Raw genomic sequence first — 19,373 nt, forward strand, 5'->3', positions numbered from 1 at the left:
ACGGTGGAAAATCCGGGTCGTGACATGAATGAAGGGAATTGGAGCTTATCCATATTAACCTCCCATCTGGCCTCTCTTGGGAGGTGCAGAAAGGTTGTATACTAGGTTATGGCACTACAATTCAGACCATAATTAGATAAAATGTCCGCCACTTTGTTGCCTTCCCTGTAGTACTGCTTCACCTTTGTCTCCTTAAATAGAATAGTTGTATCTTACTTCTTATGCCTTACACCTCATTTTGTAAACTCAGGGTATACTAGCTGTGTTTGCTAACCACCAGACCAGCATCAGAGAATCACTTTCTATTTCAAGTTTCTATACATTTTGATCAATGCACCATTCAATTCCAGCTTTTAATGCAAGAGTTTCTGCAGTGTTGTTAGTCACTATACTCAGGGGCAATGTATAGGCAATAATCATCTCCCCTTTTTCATTCTTGACAATGCCACCACCACTACTACGACCTGAATTACCTTTAGAGCAGCCATCACTGTTCAACTTTATCCAACCGTTAGAGGGAGGATCCCATTTTATAGCAATAGAGTTGAACACGAATCCAGCCTTGTCAACAAGCTCAAAGAAATGATCTATCTCATAAAGGGAGGAATTCTAGGGAATTGCTTATGAGTGATTATGTTGATCTGTTGAGAGATGCTCAAGATGATTCTGTTTGAAGACATTCTCCCCCTTCATATCTACTAGTAGACTTTGCTTTCCAAATTTTCCAAACAATAACACCTGGAAGGATCTGGAGAATGTTGGCCCAAGTAAAGGTTAGTTTTGAAGACTGACAAAGGAACTCATGATGAACCAGGTCCATCCAGTGGTCCATCCCTCAGGTGCACAAAAACGGGCAGATTTGAGCATGTGGGTTACACGTGATGGAGATAAGCTTAACTTGGTGTATTTAATATCTCATGATCGAAAAGGTTGCATAATTGATAAGGAGAAGGACTCCTTAATCAAAGAGAACACTATTCAAGATAGGGAAGGAGTTAGAAGTTGAAATCAACTAGAACTCTTCCACCAAGGAAGAGTTGCATCAGAACTCTAGTTATTTCTTCATCTACTAACTCTATAAATTGCAGGATGTTCTCACATTAAGTTGTTGCACAAAAACGCAGAAGTTAAACGTGAATTGGGAGCAAAATAGCAAGGCTTTTTGCAAGCAGTTTGTGTGTGATTCAAGTGTGCAAACCAGAAGCTACATGAACGAGATTGAAGAACCAGCACCATAAAGAGTTTTATGTGTCTTTCTTTATTTCTAGTTCAATTGTAGTAGGTGTTTTAATATTGTACCTTTCAGCTTTCATAGAAGCAATTGTATTAGGTACTTTGAGTATTCAAGTTAGAGTTAACTTGAAGTTGTCGCAGCAGTTAGAAGCTGGTTGCCACAACGGGATTAGAGTTAATCCTTAGGTTTACAAAGAGTTTTGTAAATACAGTTTTGGCTCAGTGATTTTAGTGGAAGTTTGGGAAAATCCTACTGAGTAGTAGGTTGTGGTTTTTTCACCTTTTGAGCCAGGTGTTTCCACGTAAAAATCTCTGTGTTCTTTATTTTATGTACTTTTAATTCCGCAAACAGCAGTCGTTAGTACACCTAGAAGAACCAGGTCCTTCCAGAAGCAGTTTAAGCAAAAATTGGGTACCACACAAATCACCCCCCCCCCCCCCCTCTTGTGTGGCATTGACGTTTAGTAACATCAGAGAATCATTTTATAAAGAGGATTTTGTATATTTTTCCAACCACCATGTGATGACCATATGTTTGATGTTCCTCAACACCCTCCTAATTCCTAACGTCCGATTAAAGAACTTCCAGACATCTTGTGCTTTTCTGCCGTGAATAAATAAATTTTCCTCATCCTCCTGACTTGAATTGATACAACAAGAACACTTTGAGGGAAGTTGATCTCCAAATCTACCCATATTGGCATCTATAAATATTATATGCTTGAGTAATCTCCATAAGAAAAAGGATACTTTAAAGGGGATCTTCTTATGCCACTTCATCTTGTTTATCAAAGAAGTACCATTCTTTTCTCGTAGATTGTTCCATGCCGTAGAACAATGGGCATCCCAAATAAGTGATTGAGAATTCCTTCTCCTAGAACTCCAGTATCCTTGCTACTATGTTCTTTCTTCTTTGCAAGATATTCTTGTCCTTTAAGAAACAACTTTTTCCTTTATTTATGAGTTGACCAGAATTCTTCTCACATCTCGTCAGAGTCTCTTGAGTCGGTTGTAGTGTCGTTGTTTTCCCTTAGCAAAAAATAATAACATCGTCAGCATAAGATAGATGATTGATCCTTGGGCCATTTGACTGCATGCGGAAGCCAATGAAACTTGGATTATCATAGAGATTATTTAACATTCTAGAAAGAACTTCAGCAACAATTATGAATAAAGAAGGTGATATACCCTTGTTTGAATCCTCTCTAGGATTTGAAGAATTCATGTCTTCTACTGTTAAGGATAATAGAATACCAGTTATAAGGTAGGAGAATCCAAATGATGTGGATCCATTTCTCATCAAAGCCCATTTTTCTCATGACAAAGCCCAAAAAATGCTAAGATAGCCTGTCATAAGCTTTGTTCATATCCAGTTTGACTATGACATTGCCTCCCTTAGTAGGTTTTCTTATTTCATGAATAATTTTCTGAGCCAGCAAAACATTTTTCCCTAAAGAATTTGACTAAGGGCAATTTACCTTTAATAAAACTAGAGAAAAGGCTGAATACTACCTTGTGGTAATCGAAATGGCTCATTGGTAACCTTCGTTTGCAAACTAGCTCATCAGTCCCTTTGCCATTAATTAAGTGGCCTATTACTACCCTTCAGCACTAACGTGTCTTTTACAAGCTAATATTTTTTCCTGAAAATCTCACTGCTTGACACGTGTCACATTAAACCACCCCCCTCCCTTTTAATATTTCGTTACCAGCCCCCCACCCACTTATTTACCTACTATACCCTCTTAGCCCTTTTAAGAATCATTTTTAACCTAATCAAAATAGTTGATTTCGCCCAAATTTCTCTTCTAGGGTTTTAAAATTGGTAATCAATCTTCTTCTATAGGGTTGTTTTGAAATTTCGCTTCTTCAATTCCAAGTGAGATTTATGTCTGATTGTGCTAGTGCTTCTGTTGGGTCGAAAAGGAGGTGTTACTGCTGTCTTGTTGCCTTCTATTTTATAGCTTATACTCCTGGCCGGTAGGCTTTTTTTAAGTGCTCAAAATCTGATGTGAGTTAGTTTCTTTGATAATTTTTCTGGCAGCTTGTTTCTCTCGTCATAGACTGTTTATGTTAATTTTTTGTATTTTTTGTTTTTGATAGGAGAAATCATATGGTTATTTTGAATGTTAAGGTGATGAATTACCTCCGAGAATTGTAAATTTGATTAGCAGACTTAAAAATAAACTGGATGTTGTTGTAGTTGAAAGAAATCATTTGACGAATATGATGGATGACTATGATGTTCCTGCTGCTGTTGTGGCTCAAACTATAGCCAAATTGAGTCAAAAAGTAGTTGAGAGAAATATATTGAAGAAAAAATTGGCTGATTTTGAATTTGTTGCTGCTATTGATGCTAGAACTATAACATTCTTGAGGAAAACAGTAGCGCAACAATGAATTCTATGTCTTATGTGGTTGCTTGGTTGGACTCGTTGTTGCATAATCGTTGAAGTAAAGTTTGAAGTTAGAAACGATTAGTAATTAGTTAGTATCTGTTTTGGAAGGTTTCTTGTTGGTTGAAACAATGTGTAATGCGTGTTGGTGGAACTGTTAAAAGGGTTGAGGAGGGTGGGTAAATAAGTGGGTGGGAGCTGGTAAGAAATACTAAAGGGGGGTGGTTTAATGTGACACCTGTCAAGCTGTAAAATTTTCAAGAAAAAAAATAGCCTTTTAAAGACTTGTTAGTGCTAAAGGGCAGTAATAGGCCACTTGATTAACGGCAAGAGGACTGATGAGCTTGTTTGCAAACGGAAGCTACCAATAGCCATTTCGATTACCACAAGGGTAGAATTGAGCCTTTTCCCATAAAACTAAATAGAAAGTTTGATCTTACTCCAATTATTAATAGAAGTACATGACAAATCGGATTGTTTACTTTCTACAAAGGGTAATTCAAGTCACCTGAGTTAGAAAAGATTGTGCAATTTCATAAATTTAAATTTTAAAAAAAGGCAGAAAGAATATTTTAAAGCAGGTTGCCTTTTTCTTTATGCGATCTATAGTCAAGTAAAAACTAGGTTTTCCATTTCTCTACGCATATATATATAGTGTAAGCTCATCAATTTCTACTCCCGTCTCATCACTCTCAAATCTCAACTCATTTCTCCATACCCATATCACCTCCATCTTTCAAGCAGAAGCTGAAGTACTCCCTCTGTTCTCCTATTGCTTCCTCACCCGCCACCATCCTCCTCCGCCGTCATCCTCTAGTTTTAACGGTTTTCAACTTTAGATCGAACCGACACTCCTCCACTAATCAGTTCCGTTATGATCCCTTAAGTTCTACGCACTGAAATGGTAAAAAGTATTTACACAATTAGATCTCTGTCCTTATTAGGTATTTACAAATAAATCTCTTTATAAATAATAATTGGTAACTTAATAAACATATTAACTAACCTACCGTTACATGTTAAATTTCAATAATGATGATGTAAAAACGATCTTTTCCATGCCTGTCAGCGTATATAATTTAAGTCCTTTGAATTATTCGGAAAAGATGAGACATTGAAAGAGGGGAGGAGGGTCATATTTTCAATTAGATCTTGAGTGATATTCAAGAAATTATAGCTAAATGTTAATGAAGCTTACTTTCGATCATTATGCGGCAGCGTTGCGGAGGATGTATACATGATACAAAATTGTTGTTGAAAAAGAAAAGAAGAAAAACATGCCAGAAACATGTGAAGGTGCATGGTTCTTTTATGTTTAGGCCATCCCTAAAAAGCGTGGCCTTTATCAAAAGCTACACTTTTTGACAGTTTTGACCACACTTTTCTAAGGTGGTTACATGCCTAAAAGGTTGTAGTGAGAGTATATTTGAGTTGATATCGCGCGGAACAGATTGGTATAAGGCTAGTAAACGGGCCGGGCCTAAACGGGCATCGTGGGCCGGTCCTATGTGGGCCCGGGCTTCGTGGGCTTTTGGTGCTAACAGGACCGGGACCACGAACTAATGGTCCCGGGCTAAGTGGGTGCCCATGTGGGCCTGGCTTATTTTTTTTTAAATTTTTTAATCTAAGGCAATTTTTTGTAAAATTTTATAAATATATATACACACACACACACACACACACACACACATCAAAGCCTTCAACATAATACTTCAAATTAATCTAACAAACTAAAATATTAAGCATAATACGTCTAATAATTTTAAAATAACACAAATTGTCTGAAATCAACTTAAAATCTTAAATACGAATATCTGGAGAACGCGCAAGACAACTCTTTATATGCCTCCTTAAACAGCCTGTGCCCTCCAACTTAGGACGATGAGTGTAGACTCGACCACAGTTCTTGCACTTTATTATGTAAACTTCTTCATTTTCTTCTACCACATTAAAGTGTTCCAAAACAAATGGGTGCACTCTAGAATCACCGGGCATGATTTAACTTGAATTAAGAATTTGAGTTTGAGAAATGAGAGATGAGTGAAGACTTGAAGACTTGAATACTTCAATTTGAGTTTGAGAAATGAGAGAGATTGATGATTTTGTGAGAAAAATAAAAGAATGGGGGGGGGGTATTTATAGTTGAAAATAGGGAACAAGTGTAATTAAAAAGTTTGGGATTAAAGCAAAGTTGGGGGGTTAAATGGCTATTTTAGAAAGCCCAAACAGCTATATTTGCAGGCCAATGGCCATTTTTTAAATGGTGCAACGGCTAAAAAAATTTGGAAAATTTTCATAAAGCACCATCTTTTGGTAGTAATTAGCCATCTATAGATACCATTTGCTATATTATGGATTATAGATACCTTTTGTGTGGTTATAAGATGTATTTGATATATTTAAGCTATTGTATTCATGAATACAGTAGCAAAAAAGGCGTGAATCAGGGAAGTCTAGCTAATCAGTTGTTGTATTCGAGTGTATTCGACTGTATTCATGGAGTGAATCATGGGATTACAGCTGGACAGATTATTGTATCCAATTGTATTCGACTGTATTCACAGCGTGAAACAGGGGATTACACTGTTTTTAAAATGGAAAGTGAATCAATTAACATAATAGACTCCTAATATAACTCAACAAACTCAATTATAACACACAAAATTTTATATTTTCAGTTATAAAAAAAATTCTCAACCGAAAAATACCCCAAAAATATAGCAATCTTCAGAGAAATTATATAATACATCTGAATACATAAATTATATTAATTAAAAAAAACATACGAATACATTTATGGCATATAGCGAGACAGTGAATATAATGAAATACATATAATACGGCGGGATACATTGAAATACAATGAAATAAAGATAGTGAATACAATGAAATATATGGAATACAACGAGATACATTGAATTACAATGAAAAAAAAAGACAATGAATACAATGAAATACATGAAAATATATTGAAATATATTAACAGAAAATCAAGTTGCTCAGCCCCAAACTCCGTCGACTTTGTTGAAGAACAAACCCTAATTTTCGGCGCATCCGCCGTTCACTGGAAGCCGATAGTAAAAACACGACCCAATGGAGATTGTGGAGAGTGTGAGGATGGGTTGCTATTAACCACGAAATCAAGAAAAATATTATTTGGTTACCGGTGTTACAAATAAAACATGACCCAAATTCTTATTGCACAATTTGAGAACTAAGAAATTGATTCAGAATGATGGGTTGCTATTAATAGGGCTGAGCAAGAAATTGATGGGTTGCACAATTTGAGAACTAAGAAATTGATTCGAGAGATCACTATTGTGTGGAGCAGAAATATGGCGTTGAGAGATAACCATGGAGAAATATGGCGTTGAGAGAGAGAGAGGGGGTGGAGAAAAATCTGAAAGAATGAGAGAGAAAAATAATACAAAGAGTATTTTATGGCTTAAGAGTAGGAGGTAACCATAAATAGATAATTGGCTATAAAAATCAAAAGGTATCTACAGAATTTAATTTTTTTTAAGGATATTTATTTAAAATAAATAAGGTATCAACCTTTTCTATAGGAGGTAAAAATTCCAAAAAAAAATTGCCGTTGGGCCCGGTTAGGACCGGTTGAACCGGCCCACTTAGCACCTGGTCCCGGTCCTAACGGGCTTATTCAAGGAACCTGGCCCACTTGGGCCTGCACCTCCCCTGGTCCCGGGCTTAAAAGGTTAGGCCCGTTTAGGCCCACTACCCATATGAGCTTGTGGGCCCGGCCCGGGCCCGGGCCTAACCGACCCACATGCCAGCCTTAGATTGGTATTATACAAAATATAAGAAGTTAACAAGTGAGTAATATTTATATTGGAACTTCATTCATATATTCCTGCATTAGAAGCATGATCGTTACTATATAGGTCAAAATTAGACCAAAGAAATTCGGCATGCGAAGACATAAGGCCAAGGTCGGACAGGCTGGGGTCGGACAGGCCAAGGTCAGACCTCATCAATAAAGCCGAGGTCGGACCGTCATCAATAAAGTCGAGGTCGGACAGGCCAAGGTCGGACCGTCATCAACAAGGCTAAGGTCGGACAGGCCAAGGTCGGACAGGCCGAGGTCGTGATGAAACAACTAGTCTGCTTTGGGATCCTCAAAAGGAATATTCTACTGAATATTCCCTCTAATTGTACCTTTTTGTAGGATTTTCTATGGATACCTCCCTTGTAAATAGGAGGGGAGGACTTCCCCAAGGGGGGGGGGGGGGGCTCTCTCTTTGTCTCCCTCTCCCTCTTTCTAGAAAATATGTAAACACACCTCTCCAAAGAATTGAGAGGATCAGTGATCCCATACCTTCATCGGATCCAAAAAGAGTCATAAGGTTCTTGTATTTGTCTACCATTGATCTTTATTAAATGAAAGAAGATCCGTCTCACTGAAGATCGGGTGAATCTTTTCCTTTATTCATATTTTTGTTACTTAATGCATCTTTACTTATGCCATTAAATCTGATCATAATCGTTGTCAACACCTATATTTGACCATGTTTTTCTATTTCTCCTACTCATCTCGGATCTAGAGTTAATTATCTTTAACTAGGATTTGCCCCTTCATCTATATTGATTGATTTGCTTAAAAAGTGTAACAACTTTTGAGTCAAACAATTTGGTGCCGTCTGTGGGGATTTCCTAGTGAAAATACTTAGTTCTTCCTGGATCGAAGAAAAAGAAACACCAAGAAGAAAATTCAACTCAAACCAGAGTCAATGGAGGCGCATCAAACAAAAAAAAAAGAGGAATCGAATGCACCAACGGGAGCTAGAAATCTTCCGCCCTGTCGACCTCGAACAGCCCGAGCGAGGAAAGAAGTGATGCAAAGCGTCCCCCCTTCTCCTCCTGATCACCAGGCAGAAGAATGGAGCATCCCCCCTCATCTACCATACTGTGTCAGTCCAGAAACCGGCGCAGAGGTGTTTCAAACGAGGAATCGAAAATCGCCTCGAAGCAACCTGAATGCCACGGTCAGGCGAACAATCATAACACGGGTACAACATACAACCACAGGCCAAAACGAAGCCGACGCTTAACGCCCGTGGCGTTGAACCATCGATGTAAGCAACAGAACCAAGCTAAGTGCCTTCGCCATCAAAGTTTGACAGTTCGACCTCGCTCAAACTGGGACTCAGGCTAAGTGCCTTCGCCATCAAAGTTTGACAGTTCGATCTCGCTCGAACTGGGACAGGCTAAGTGCCTTCGCCATCAAAGTTTGACAGTTCGATCTCGCTCGAACTGGGACAGGCTAAGTGCCTTCGCCATCAAAGTTTGACAGTTCGACCTCGCTCGAAGTGGAACTCAGGCTAAGTGCCTTCGCCATCAAAGTTTGACAGTTCGACCTCGCTCGAACTGGGACTCAGGCTAAGTGCCTTCGCCATCAAAGTTTGACAGTTCGACCTCGCTCGAACTGGGACTCAGGCTAAGTGCCTTCGCCATCAAAGTTTGATAGTTCGACCTTGCTCGAACTGGGACTCAGGCTAAGTGCCTTTACCATCAAAGTTTGACAGTTCGACCTCGCTCGAACTGGGACTCAGGCTAAATGCCTTCGCCATCAAAGTTTGACAGTTCGACCTCGCTCAAACTGGGACTCAGGCTAAGTGTCTTCGCCATCAAGGAGCGACAGGTTCGACCTCGCTCGAACTGAGACGAGCTATCCTCTCGAAAAGTTCGTAATAAAATCCACGACCAGAAACTTTCATCACATAAGGGGAACCGGGACTCATCTGACGAGCCCTCACCCCGCGACCAGATCGTAAATCAATAGAGAAATGAAATGTAAAGCAAGAAGCGAAGAAGAATTCTTTATTCATGAAGTCAGAAATGCGGGCTATTGCCGCTTACATCTGGTCCGAGCCAGCCAACCAAAAAAAGGGGAAGAAAACAACAAGGAACAAACAAACGCCCATCGGCATACAAAAAAAAAACTAACAATGAAACACAATTTTCTCTCACTCGGCACCAACACCGCCGTTATCATCATCACCACTTGCATCCACCTCAGCTTCGGGTGTCGCCACATCATACCCACAGTTGGCTCGAGCCTCACGAGCCTTCTGGCGCGCCTCCTCGAAAGCTGCCTCAGTCACGGTGCCCGCTTCCCACAAGTTCTTGAAAATGTCACGTTGAGCTTCGGCGTACACCCAGAGTTCATGAGCCTGTCGGGGAACAGCAGCACGGGATGATCCAGCCTGGGCCCTCAGCCGCCGATTCTCCTCCTCCAAGGCCGCAACTCGATCCGACAAGGCTAAGGCCTCCTGATCAATCGCACTAATCCGCTCCTCGAGCCTCTCCTCCCTAAAGGCCACAGTAGCCCTCTCTGACTCTCGCTCGGACTCATGTACACGAACTGCCGCCTCTAAGGCCGCTGCCCTCGTCGAAGCATCCAATGCTCCCCTCCCCATGCGCTCCAAATCGGCGACCTTGCTTTCTAGTGCAGTCAGCTTCCCTCTCCATTCAGCATCCACCTCCGCGGCTCTGGCCTGGCTCTGCTCCAATTCCAACTGCATTGCTCGTAACTTGCCCTGCAGGTGCTCACATTCCGCAGCGACCCCTTTGCCCACCTCGAGCTCCTCGTCCTTGAGGTGGATTTGCTCTTCAAGCTCGCTCCTGCTGCGGAGCGCCTGCACTAGCTCCTGGTCCCTCCTCTCCAATTCCTCGCCCAAAGCCCGGTTGCGGGGATCATTCCTTAACCGTTCATGCAACTCACAGCATCTATCGCGATAGCGACGTACTTTTCCAGCATCTGCAAGAAGATCCTCGACCGGACATTGGCCCTGCGAATATTCTCTACCTCCAACATGTGCGTCTGCAAAACAAAAAAGCTGTCAAACTAATGCTCATTCTGCAACAAAGGAGAAATAAATCGAAGTCAGATATAACATACCCGCAAGCCCATCACAGCCACCTCGTCCATCACTTCAACATCCGAAACATTCCTCAGGGACTCGTTCTCGGCCTCAGAACACAGCAAGCTGAATTGTGGTACCAAGTTACCTCCTTGAGTGAACAGGTTCACGTCAGCGGGGATCTCGACGAAACGGGCCGACCCCTCCGCATGAACCACCGAGTGAGTAATGCCCTCCTCGAACATCCGAACATCATCAGGGTCCAAGACAGACTCAAACTCGTATTCATCGACCATTACACTCTTTCCCCTCTACGCTGCCGGTGGTGTGGCGCAACCTACCAAGGACGATAACAGCACACTCGAGGTCACGACGGCAGCATCAGGGGTCCGATTCTCCGCTACAACAAGATGTCCTGCGTCATCAGCAACGGGAACTCCTGATCGGGTTGCTACAGCAACGGGATTTTTTGGCTCTGACTGGTGGGAGCGACTCCGACCACCCGCTCCCCCTCAGCGGTAGACGTCGCACCTTCCTCTGGATTAGCTGGGGGTGAATCCAAGTTGATCACTGTCGGAGGAGCCATCTCAAACCCTCCCTACCCTCCGTCTCTTCGACGGCCCTTCTTCCTCCCCGGTCGATGGTGAGTCGTTCTAAGGACGGACAGTACCAGATCGACCCTCCTCCGGAGATATAGTCCGGGTCGGAGCGGCCAAAGCCACAGATTCTACCGACGCCGCCCTCGACGAAGGACGGGCTGCAGGTACTGCACTGATACGAGCGGACGCGGCCGACCGACGGAAAGCTAACTGAGGAGCTCTGACTCTGCGAGCTCTCCCTGGCCACGGCAAGCAATACTCAAAGGTAAGATCGAACAAAAGAACGGGTCGAAAATAAGGGCGCTATCTCACCTGTAAGAGGCCTACGTCCGAATCTCACATGAAACGTCGACCATGTGCGAACTCCCACAGTATGGGGAAGAATGGCTTCGACCCATTCTCGAATCCCCTCCAGAGGAGACGGGGGTAACTTCTCGTCTGCAAAGCATCGAAATAGATCAATATTTACAACATGAGATATAAAGAAAGCGAGGCCAAAGTGGGTACTCTACTAATCAAGGACGAAGACTTACGGGCAAAATTCCACACTTCTGGAAATCTAGATGGATCCGCTACGAGGTGCTCGGTCCGTACATAGAAAAAGTTATCAAAAAAACGACGATTGGTCCTGTCGTCCATCTTGACCACTAAACCTTTCGACCCTCGGGGACGCGCGTGGATCATAGTGCCGCAAATCTTTTGAGGAGCGAATAGGCTGAGCACGTGTCTCAGAGTGACCTCCCGACCGGCTAGCTCCGCGTACTTGATAAACATGAGGAACAACTTGTACAGGTAAGGAGAGAGTTGGACAGGACACACCTCATAATAGCGGCAGAAGTCGACCACCAACATTGGAAGCGGAAGTGTGTACCCCACTAGGAAGGGGTAAGCATAGAACGAGCAGAACCCGGGACGGTCGATCTGGACCCTATCTTCTCTCTTTGCCGGTACCATCTCGACATAACCAGGAATACCCCGTTGTTCCCTTAAATCCACTATTCCGATCTCCCATATAAGGGGAGGAATATTTACCTGCTCCGTACCACCATCGGCGCTGAAATCCACCACTGCCCTCCCCGGGCGGGATAAAATTTCCTCTACTGAAGGAACATCTTCGCACTCCATTGGGTCTACGCCTCCGTCAGCCGGAGCAGGGTCCTCAGCCGCCGGAGGGATAGCCGGAAGATTATCATGAGAAGAAGTTCCTGTCATCTTTAACTCACAAAAAGAGGAGGAAGGAACTTTGAGGAAGAAGTGAGAAAGCTAAAGATTGCTGCGAGCAAAGGAGTAAAGAAGAGTTCAAACTAATAGAAAGGGAGATATTCTGGGAATTCTCTCGAAGATGAGCGATGAAATGTGAGAAACGAGTGACAAACCCCTTCAATTTATAAGACACAGATTCTCCAGGGCATGAAAACCAACGGTCGCCACCAGAACCTGGCCGGGCGCGAAACGATTCAGCTTCTCGGGAACATGCGCCATTATGACTGCTTGTACAAAGCTACGTTTCGTTTATCAACCGGCGCTTCGATTTTGAAACCGTCGTGACGGTATGAGAGTATTAGAAAGACGCCTCCGGGCAGTTTCAAAATTTATAACGCGACCAAAGAAAAATATGCGAATCTGACTCCCTCCACGATCACGTCGCAAACATTATTCGTCCGCCGAGGTCGGTAAGACACGACCCCGACGAACGGAGGGACTAACTGTATTGGTCAAAATCTGACCACACGACCACGGCGGCAATGACCCCGTCCCAACCATCTTGCAGTAGTAGTCAACGAACTCGACTTCGTCTAATCACTGCTATTTACGATATAAGCGTTGAGGTCGAGGCCTCTCCATCCTGCAAAGAATTGAGAGGATCAGTGATCACATACCTTCATCGGATCCAAAAAGGGTCATAAGGTTCTTGTATTTGTCTACCATTGATCTTTATTAAATGAAAGAAGATCCGTCTCACTGAAGATCGGGTGAATCTTTTCCTTTATTCATATTTTTGTTACTTAATGCATCTTTACTTATGCCATTAAATCTGACCATAATCGCTGTCAACACCTATATTTGACCATATTTTTCTATTTCTCCTACTCATCTCGGATCTAGAGTTAATTATCTTTAACTAGGATTTACCCCTTCATCTATATTGATTGATTTGCTTAAAAAGTGTAACAACTTTTGAGTCAAACAATTTGGCACCGTCTGTGGGGATTTTCTAGTTAAAATTTTAGTTTCCTCTAGATCTAAATTAAATTCTAGTTTCACTTTCTACTCGCCGTAGCGTCATCCTTTCGTTTGCTGTCTATCTTGCTTGGACACTCACAAGGTCAAAACCCCACAATTTGTGGACCAAACAGAATTTAATAATCCATACAAAAGGAGCATTTTTCTCTTGGCATTCAATATAATAAGAAAAATAAATCAGAGGGACCAGTACATATAAAACACTACTCTATTAGGTAGCTGAAGTATATTATTCTAAGGAAAATGACAAGACGATCTTATGATGCATGCCTCCAAAAATAATTAGACTCAAGCTTGATAGATGAATTAGAAAAGAAATATTTGTTAAGATCTTGAGCAGGGCCAGGGCCTGAACGTATCAAGATTCGAAGCGAGGTACTGTACTGCTATAAAACAGACCGTTTGAAGGGTCTACGAAAACCACTTAAACTAATGGTTTTAGAAAAAAGAAAAATAAAAGACCACATTCTTAAAAGCTAGCAATCAAGGATTTGTTCATTCACTGTCTATCTTGCTTGGATGTTGGCTTATGACTTCCATGTACTAATTTTTGTGGGAAGAAGCATCAAGGTAAATCAAAAGCGAAGGACCAAAGCTTTCTTATTATTATCTTTTAAATTGAGGCCCTACATTACCGACGAGGAAATCGGCGGAGGCGATGGTGCCGGAAAGTTTGTTGATTCAGACGTCTTCATGAAGATAAATGTCGGGATTGTACTTGACGAGGGCTTGCCTTCTCGCTCTAAGATTTAGGGCGTCTTTCCGCATATATTCCTCTTTATTCGGCGGAACAACCCTCTCTTGCCAAACTGGTAGGGGCGACTAAAAGCATAACCGGAGAAGGGAACGTGATCAAACTGAGGTAACGAATGCTTTTACTTTGTTTTAAATAACTATTTCTCCAAGTGGAATAGGGGAAATCACCCGAAAAATGCATCATATTCTCCAGCGCAAGCAAAATTAAGCAAACTGGGACTCCCCCAGGAAATACGTCATATTCTCCAACACAAGAAAAATTAAGCAAACTGGGACTCCCCCAGGAAATACGTCATATTCTCCAATGCAAGCAAAATTAAGCAAACTGGGACTCCCCCAGGAAATACGTCATATTCTCCAATGCAAGCAAAATTAAGCAAATTGGGACTCCCCCAGGGAACACCCTTTAAGGCCAAGGGTCGTCGCCAAAAAGAAGAGTTCGACCTTGATCGAAAGACGACGGGTTAACATTTCGATAAGTCGAAATGACACCCTTTAAGGCCAAGGGCCTTCGCCAAAGAAGAAGAGTTCGACCTTGATCGAACGACGACGGGTTAACATTTTGATAAGTCGAAATAACACCCTTTAAGGCCAAGGGCCTTCGCCAAAAAGAAGAGTTCGACCTCGATCAATCGACGACGGGTTAACATTTGATACGTTCGAAATAACACCCTTCAAGGCCAAGGGCCTCCGCCAAGAAGAAGTGTTCGACCTCGATCGAACTATGACGGGTCAATATTTCGACAAAATCGAAATAATACCCTCTAAGGCCATGGACCTTCGCCGAAGAGAATTCGAAATGTCCCTAAGGCCAAGTGCCGTCAGAAATATAAAGGGAAAGAAAGAACGGGACTCGCCATGCGGGAATCTACCTCGCACCAAAGTCGCGAAAAGCGAAAACATGGAAAAGTACAAGGCGAATAACAACGAAAAATTCTTCTTTATACAAAGTCACTGCGCAAATAGTCGCAGATTACATACGACCCGGATCAATGGTCAAAAAAGACAGCTATCTTTTCACTCGGCGTCACCATCGCCACTCTCTTCACCACCATCTCCAAGATATTCTCCATCGGCATCCTCATCTGCAACCCATACTATTCGACCTTCCCATCCGAATTTCTCGAACTACGATTAATGAAGTCCGCTCACCGAGCTCGACCAAGAAACGACCTCGATAAGCGCAGGGACTAACTGTATGGGCCAAAATTAGACCAAAGAAATTTGGCACGCGAAGATATAAGGCCAAGGTCGGACAGGCTGAGGTCGGACAGGCCAAGGTCGGACCGTCATCAATAAAGCCGAGGTCGGACCGTCATCAATAAAGCCGAGGTCGGACAGGCCAAGGTCGGACCGTCATCAACAAGGCTGAGGTCGGACAGGCCGAGGTCGTGATGAAACAACTAGTCTGCTTTGGGATCCTCAAAAGGAATATTCTACTGAATATTCCCTCTAATTGTACCTTTTTGTAGGATTTTCTATGGATACCCCCTTATAAATAGGAGGGGAGCACTTCCCCAAAGGGGGCTCTCTCTCTCTGTCTCCCTCTCCCTCTTTCTAGAAAATATGTAAACACACATCTCCAAAGAATTGAGAGGATCAGTGATCCCATACCTTCATCGGATCCAAAAAGGGTCATAAGGTTCTTGTATTTGTCTACCATTGATCTTTATTAAATGAAAGAAGATCCGTCTCACTGAAGATCGGGTGAATCTTTTCCTTTATTCATATTTTTGTTACTTAATGCATCTTTACTTATGCCATTAAATCTGACCATAATCCATGTCAACACCTATATTTGACCATGTTTTTCTATTTCTCCTGCTCATCTCGGATCTAGAGTTAATTATCTTTAACTAAGATTTACCCCTTCATCTATATTGATTGATTTGCTTAAAAAGTGTAACAACTTTTGAGTCAAACAGTTACTATATATTTGTGTGCGGTTGATTGGATACTGTTTTGATGCGGCATCCAAGAGAATATAAAGGGTTGTTTACTACAAAGCCAAGAAAAAGTTCCAACTTTATTGGATAAAAATGTGTAATTAATATATATAAAATATCTTCCATCAAGCAAAAAATAATTATGAATAATCAGGTCATATGAACAAAATATTAAGAATCAATAAGGGTATATGAACAAAGAATTAAGGAATCCCTACTCGGATGTACAGATAGTAATTGAATAAAAAAATAACTATACACTTGAGTTTGTCAATGCTCTATACTGTGAAAGCCAAACTTTAAAAAAGTTTGCTCCCAAACTCGTCCAAATCTTCTGCTTTCAATGAAGAAGCAGCAGCAAGATTTCTTAGATCAGATAAGCTCCTTCCTAACTTCAGAGCCACCTTCATTTCAAACACTTCACCATTTTCTCTTCTTTCAGTGTCTGTTTCCGTCAAGTTTGATTCAATTGATTGTTGCATGTACTCGAAGAAACCAGCGTTACTCCTGTACATTTCGAATACCATTCCAACTTGTCCACCATGCTCAACCATGTTAACAACGCTTGCTAAAGCGCCCCCAACAATTCCGAACATAGCTGCCCAAGATCCATGAGAAGGAGAAGAATCTACAAATGCAGAGCCAATCGCTGCTAGGCCTGTGAGTAAAGGACCAGAGATGGCTAAAAACTTGTTCAATTTCAAGGCCTTTTTCCCCAGACTAATATATTCTTCTTGGTCTTTTCTGCCTAATACTCCCATTATTTCTTTCATTTCCTCTTCCAATTTCCCGTTCCAGCCATTATATTTATCGCTGTCACTAACCCTTTTAGGCTGTCTACGACGTTGTTGAGGCCACCAAACAGCAGGTTCAACAGAAGATGGAAATTTGTCAAGCATTACCCCAAGAAGAGGGAGAGGGTAGGCCTTGTCAAGAGCCAATACTTTGTCCATTGTTTCTTTCACATCAATAACTGAAGGGTGACCAATTGATAAAATTGTTTCGATTTGGTTATAGAGATCTTGAAACAGCCTCGTCGCGTTTCTTTGTTCTTCAGCAAGTTGGGATGGTTGGATCTTGTTGATGATCACCAACATGCCAGTAGCAGTCAAATACAACAAAGTGGAAGACATTTTTAGTCCCAAAATAGCATCACCAGTAGCACCACTGCTAGCTGCAATTCCAGTCATAGTAGCAGCAGCTAGAGTTATGCCATTAATGGATGTCAAAAGCATATTGTTCCACTGGCTTCTCTGTTCCCCAATATTCCTATGCATCTCAACTCTATCTGCAACTGCCTCCTTAATCGCATAAAGCTTTGCGATAACCAGCGGATCAGGACCATTGTTCATATCATCACTTCTTGTTGTAGCTGGGCTAAGCTGTTTCTCATCTAGGAGGTTTTTTACTATGGTTGAATAGTTAATCAGCTCCTGTTCATGCGCTGATCTCCCTCCTATTTGAAGATTAGGAAGAGAAATTTTGCTTGTTTTAATTCTTGGAATATTAATACTCGCTTTTATCAATCCTCTTCTACAGCTGCAATTAGATGATGTTGAGGGAACAGAATTCCTTGAACTCAAGAAACTTGAAGATTGGACGGTTGCCATATTTTTTTTCTATAATATATGGGATGTTAATTGATTTAGAATGGAAAATAAAGATGATAAAGATTTGTGTTGTAGTAGCTGGTGATTATGTTAAAAGAAGAGAGCAAAAATTTATAGTTGTGATTATGGTAAAGAAGAAGGGAAATGGCACATATTTATAGGGAGAGTTGACAATTGAAATTAATAAGATTTGACTGAAAACAAGAGCTAATTATATTAGAGTTGTTCAAAGTTTGAATTGAATGGGTACATGGCCATGACTCTTTCTTATTTTGGCTTCGGTTATTTTGGTTCTCTTGAAAATTTTCAGCCTCCTTTGTTTATTTGTTACACATACTCCTTATATTGACTTTCAACGTAGAATACTTCAATGGCGTCTCAATTTGGAAACCGTCATCCGTAATTGTACTCAAGATCCGACCAACTAAACTTTCTTTCCAAATTAGGAGTATTTCATGCACGATAATACTTGGTATAAACAATCTCTTTTTTATTGTTCATATTATTATGGAATAGCATTAAGCTTAAAAAAGAATTGCCACGAGAAAACTTATAGGATAATTGTATTTTACTTCACATTTACAAACAAGAAATAATGATGTCGAAGTAAAAAGTATTCAATTTTTTTGACTTTGCATTTTGATTTTTTTAGGCTACGGGTACATTAATGATCTGGCTTTATGTGCACCTTTTCATAATAAACTTTTATATCACATTATCTGTATTACATAGTGGTGCAATGAATTTAATTTCACATGAGTCCAAAAATATATTAAAAAAATCATGTACAAAATATTTGCGTCGAATAGCCATAAGGAATAGGGATCATAACTTCATTAGATTTCTTTCGGTAATTAAAGTATTTTATTACCAAGAAAAATATGTACAAGTATAATTGAACCCTGTAGTTGAATAGATGCCCCAACCTTAGTTCAAACCCAGATGTGAGACACCCCTATCTCCTAGCCTGTAATGCATTTAATTTCTTGGACAATCAACCTGAGTAAATCCTCATCATTCTTTTTCTTTTGTTGAAATATTTTCCTGCCAGATTGGTAAGTAGCTTCAGCAACCACTATTTCTATTATTTTATTAGATTAATTGTTTAGTAATCTATTACCCAACATAATATCGGCCGTAAAGAGAAAGCATGTGGCTGCCGCATGATATCTTGTTCTTAAGAAAATAAGAACTTACATATGGTTTATAATTTCCCTCTTACCCGTACTTTTCTTTTTGGAGATGTGATTATTAATGAGAGTCCAAACAAGCATCCTGACTGGGTGGTATATATACTGGTATTAGCTAAAGAAAAAATGTTGCTTTGTGTTAAAAGGATAAAAACCCAATATAACTAATGCACGGCAATGTCGTTGCTGATCAATAAACACTCCGTTATAGTCTTCTCAGTCTATTTAAATCAAGAGGAGAAAACTAGCTCAAGCACAATCCGATGTTTCCAGCAAGTATAATATGCAATAAAATAAATATGGTAAATTAATTAAACCACCAATTTTCTGTTGGGTATTTTCTAAAGGATGTGAGTGAAAAATGGAAGAGCCACTTTTTGGATTGCACCTCTTGATCTGACCCTTTCATTGTATATAAATTTAGAGGCTTGACCTTATTTTTAAATACATGAAAAATCTGAAAACTTATCCCCTTTTTTCTATTATTTTTTCAAATAAACATAAGTGTCAAGTGTGAT

The 19,373-nt window shown here is 40.9% G+C and overlaps 1 protein-coding gene across 1 annotated transcript; it reads right to left on the reverse strand.

Annotated features, from left to right (window-relative positions):
* On the reverse strand, positions 16,211–17,789 carry LOC109231806 (probable F-box protein At4g22030). The gene has a single exon (XM_019397441.1). It carries the CDS (start codon positions 17,663–17,665, stop codon positions 16,355–16,357), a length of 1,311 nt encoding a protein of 436 aa, XP_019252986.1. The 5' UTR covers positions 17,666–17,789; the 3' UTR covers positions 16,211–16,354.

The sequence above is a fragment of the Nicotiana attenuata genome, chromosome 8, assembly GCF_001879085.1.
Source record: "Nicotiana attenuata strain UT chromosome 8, NIATTr2, whole genome shotgun sequence".
In the NCBI taxonomy this organism is placed as follows: Eukaryota; Viridiplantae; Streptophyta; class Magnoliopsida; order Solanales; family Solanaceae; genus Nicotiana; species Nicotiana attenuata.

Bases quoted from the DNA above. Each gene is read 5' to 3' on its own strand.
- LOC109231806 (XM_019397441.1), bottom strand. From the start codon at position 17,665: ATGGCAACCGTCCAATCTTCAAGTTTCTTGAGTTCAAGGAATTCTGTT.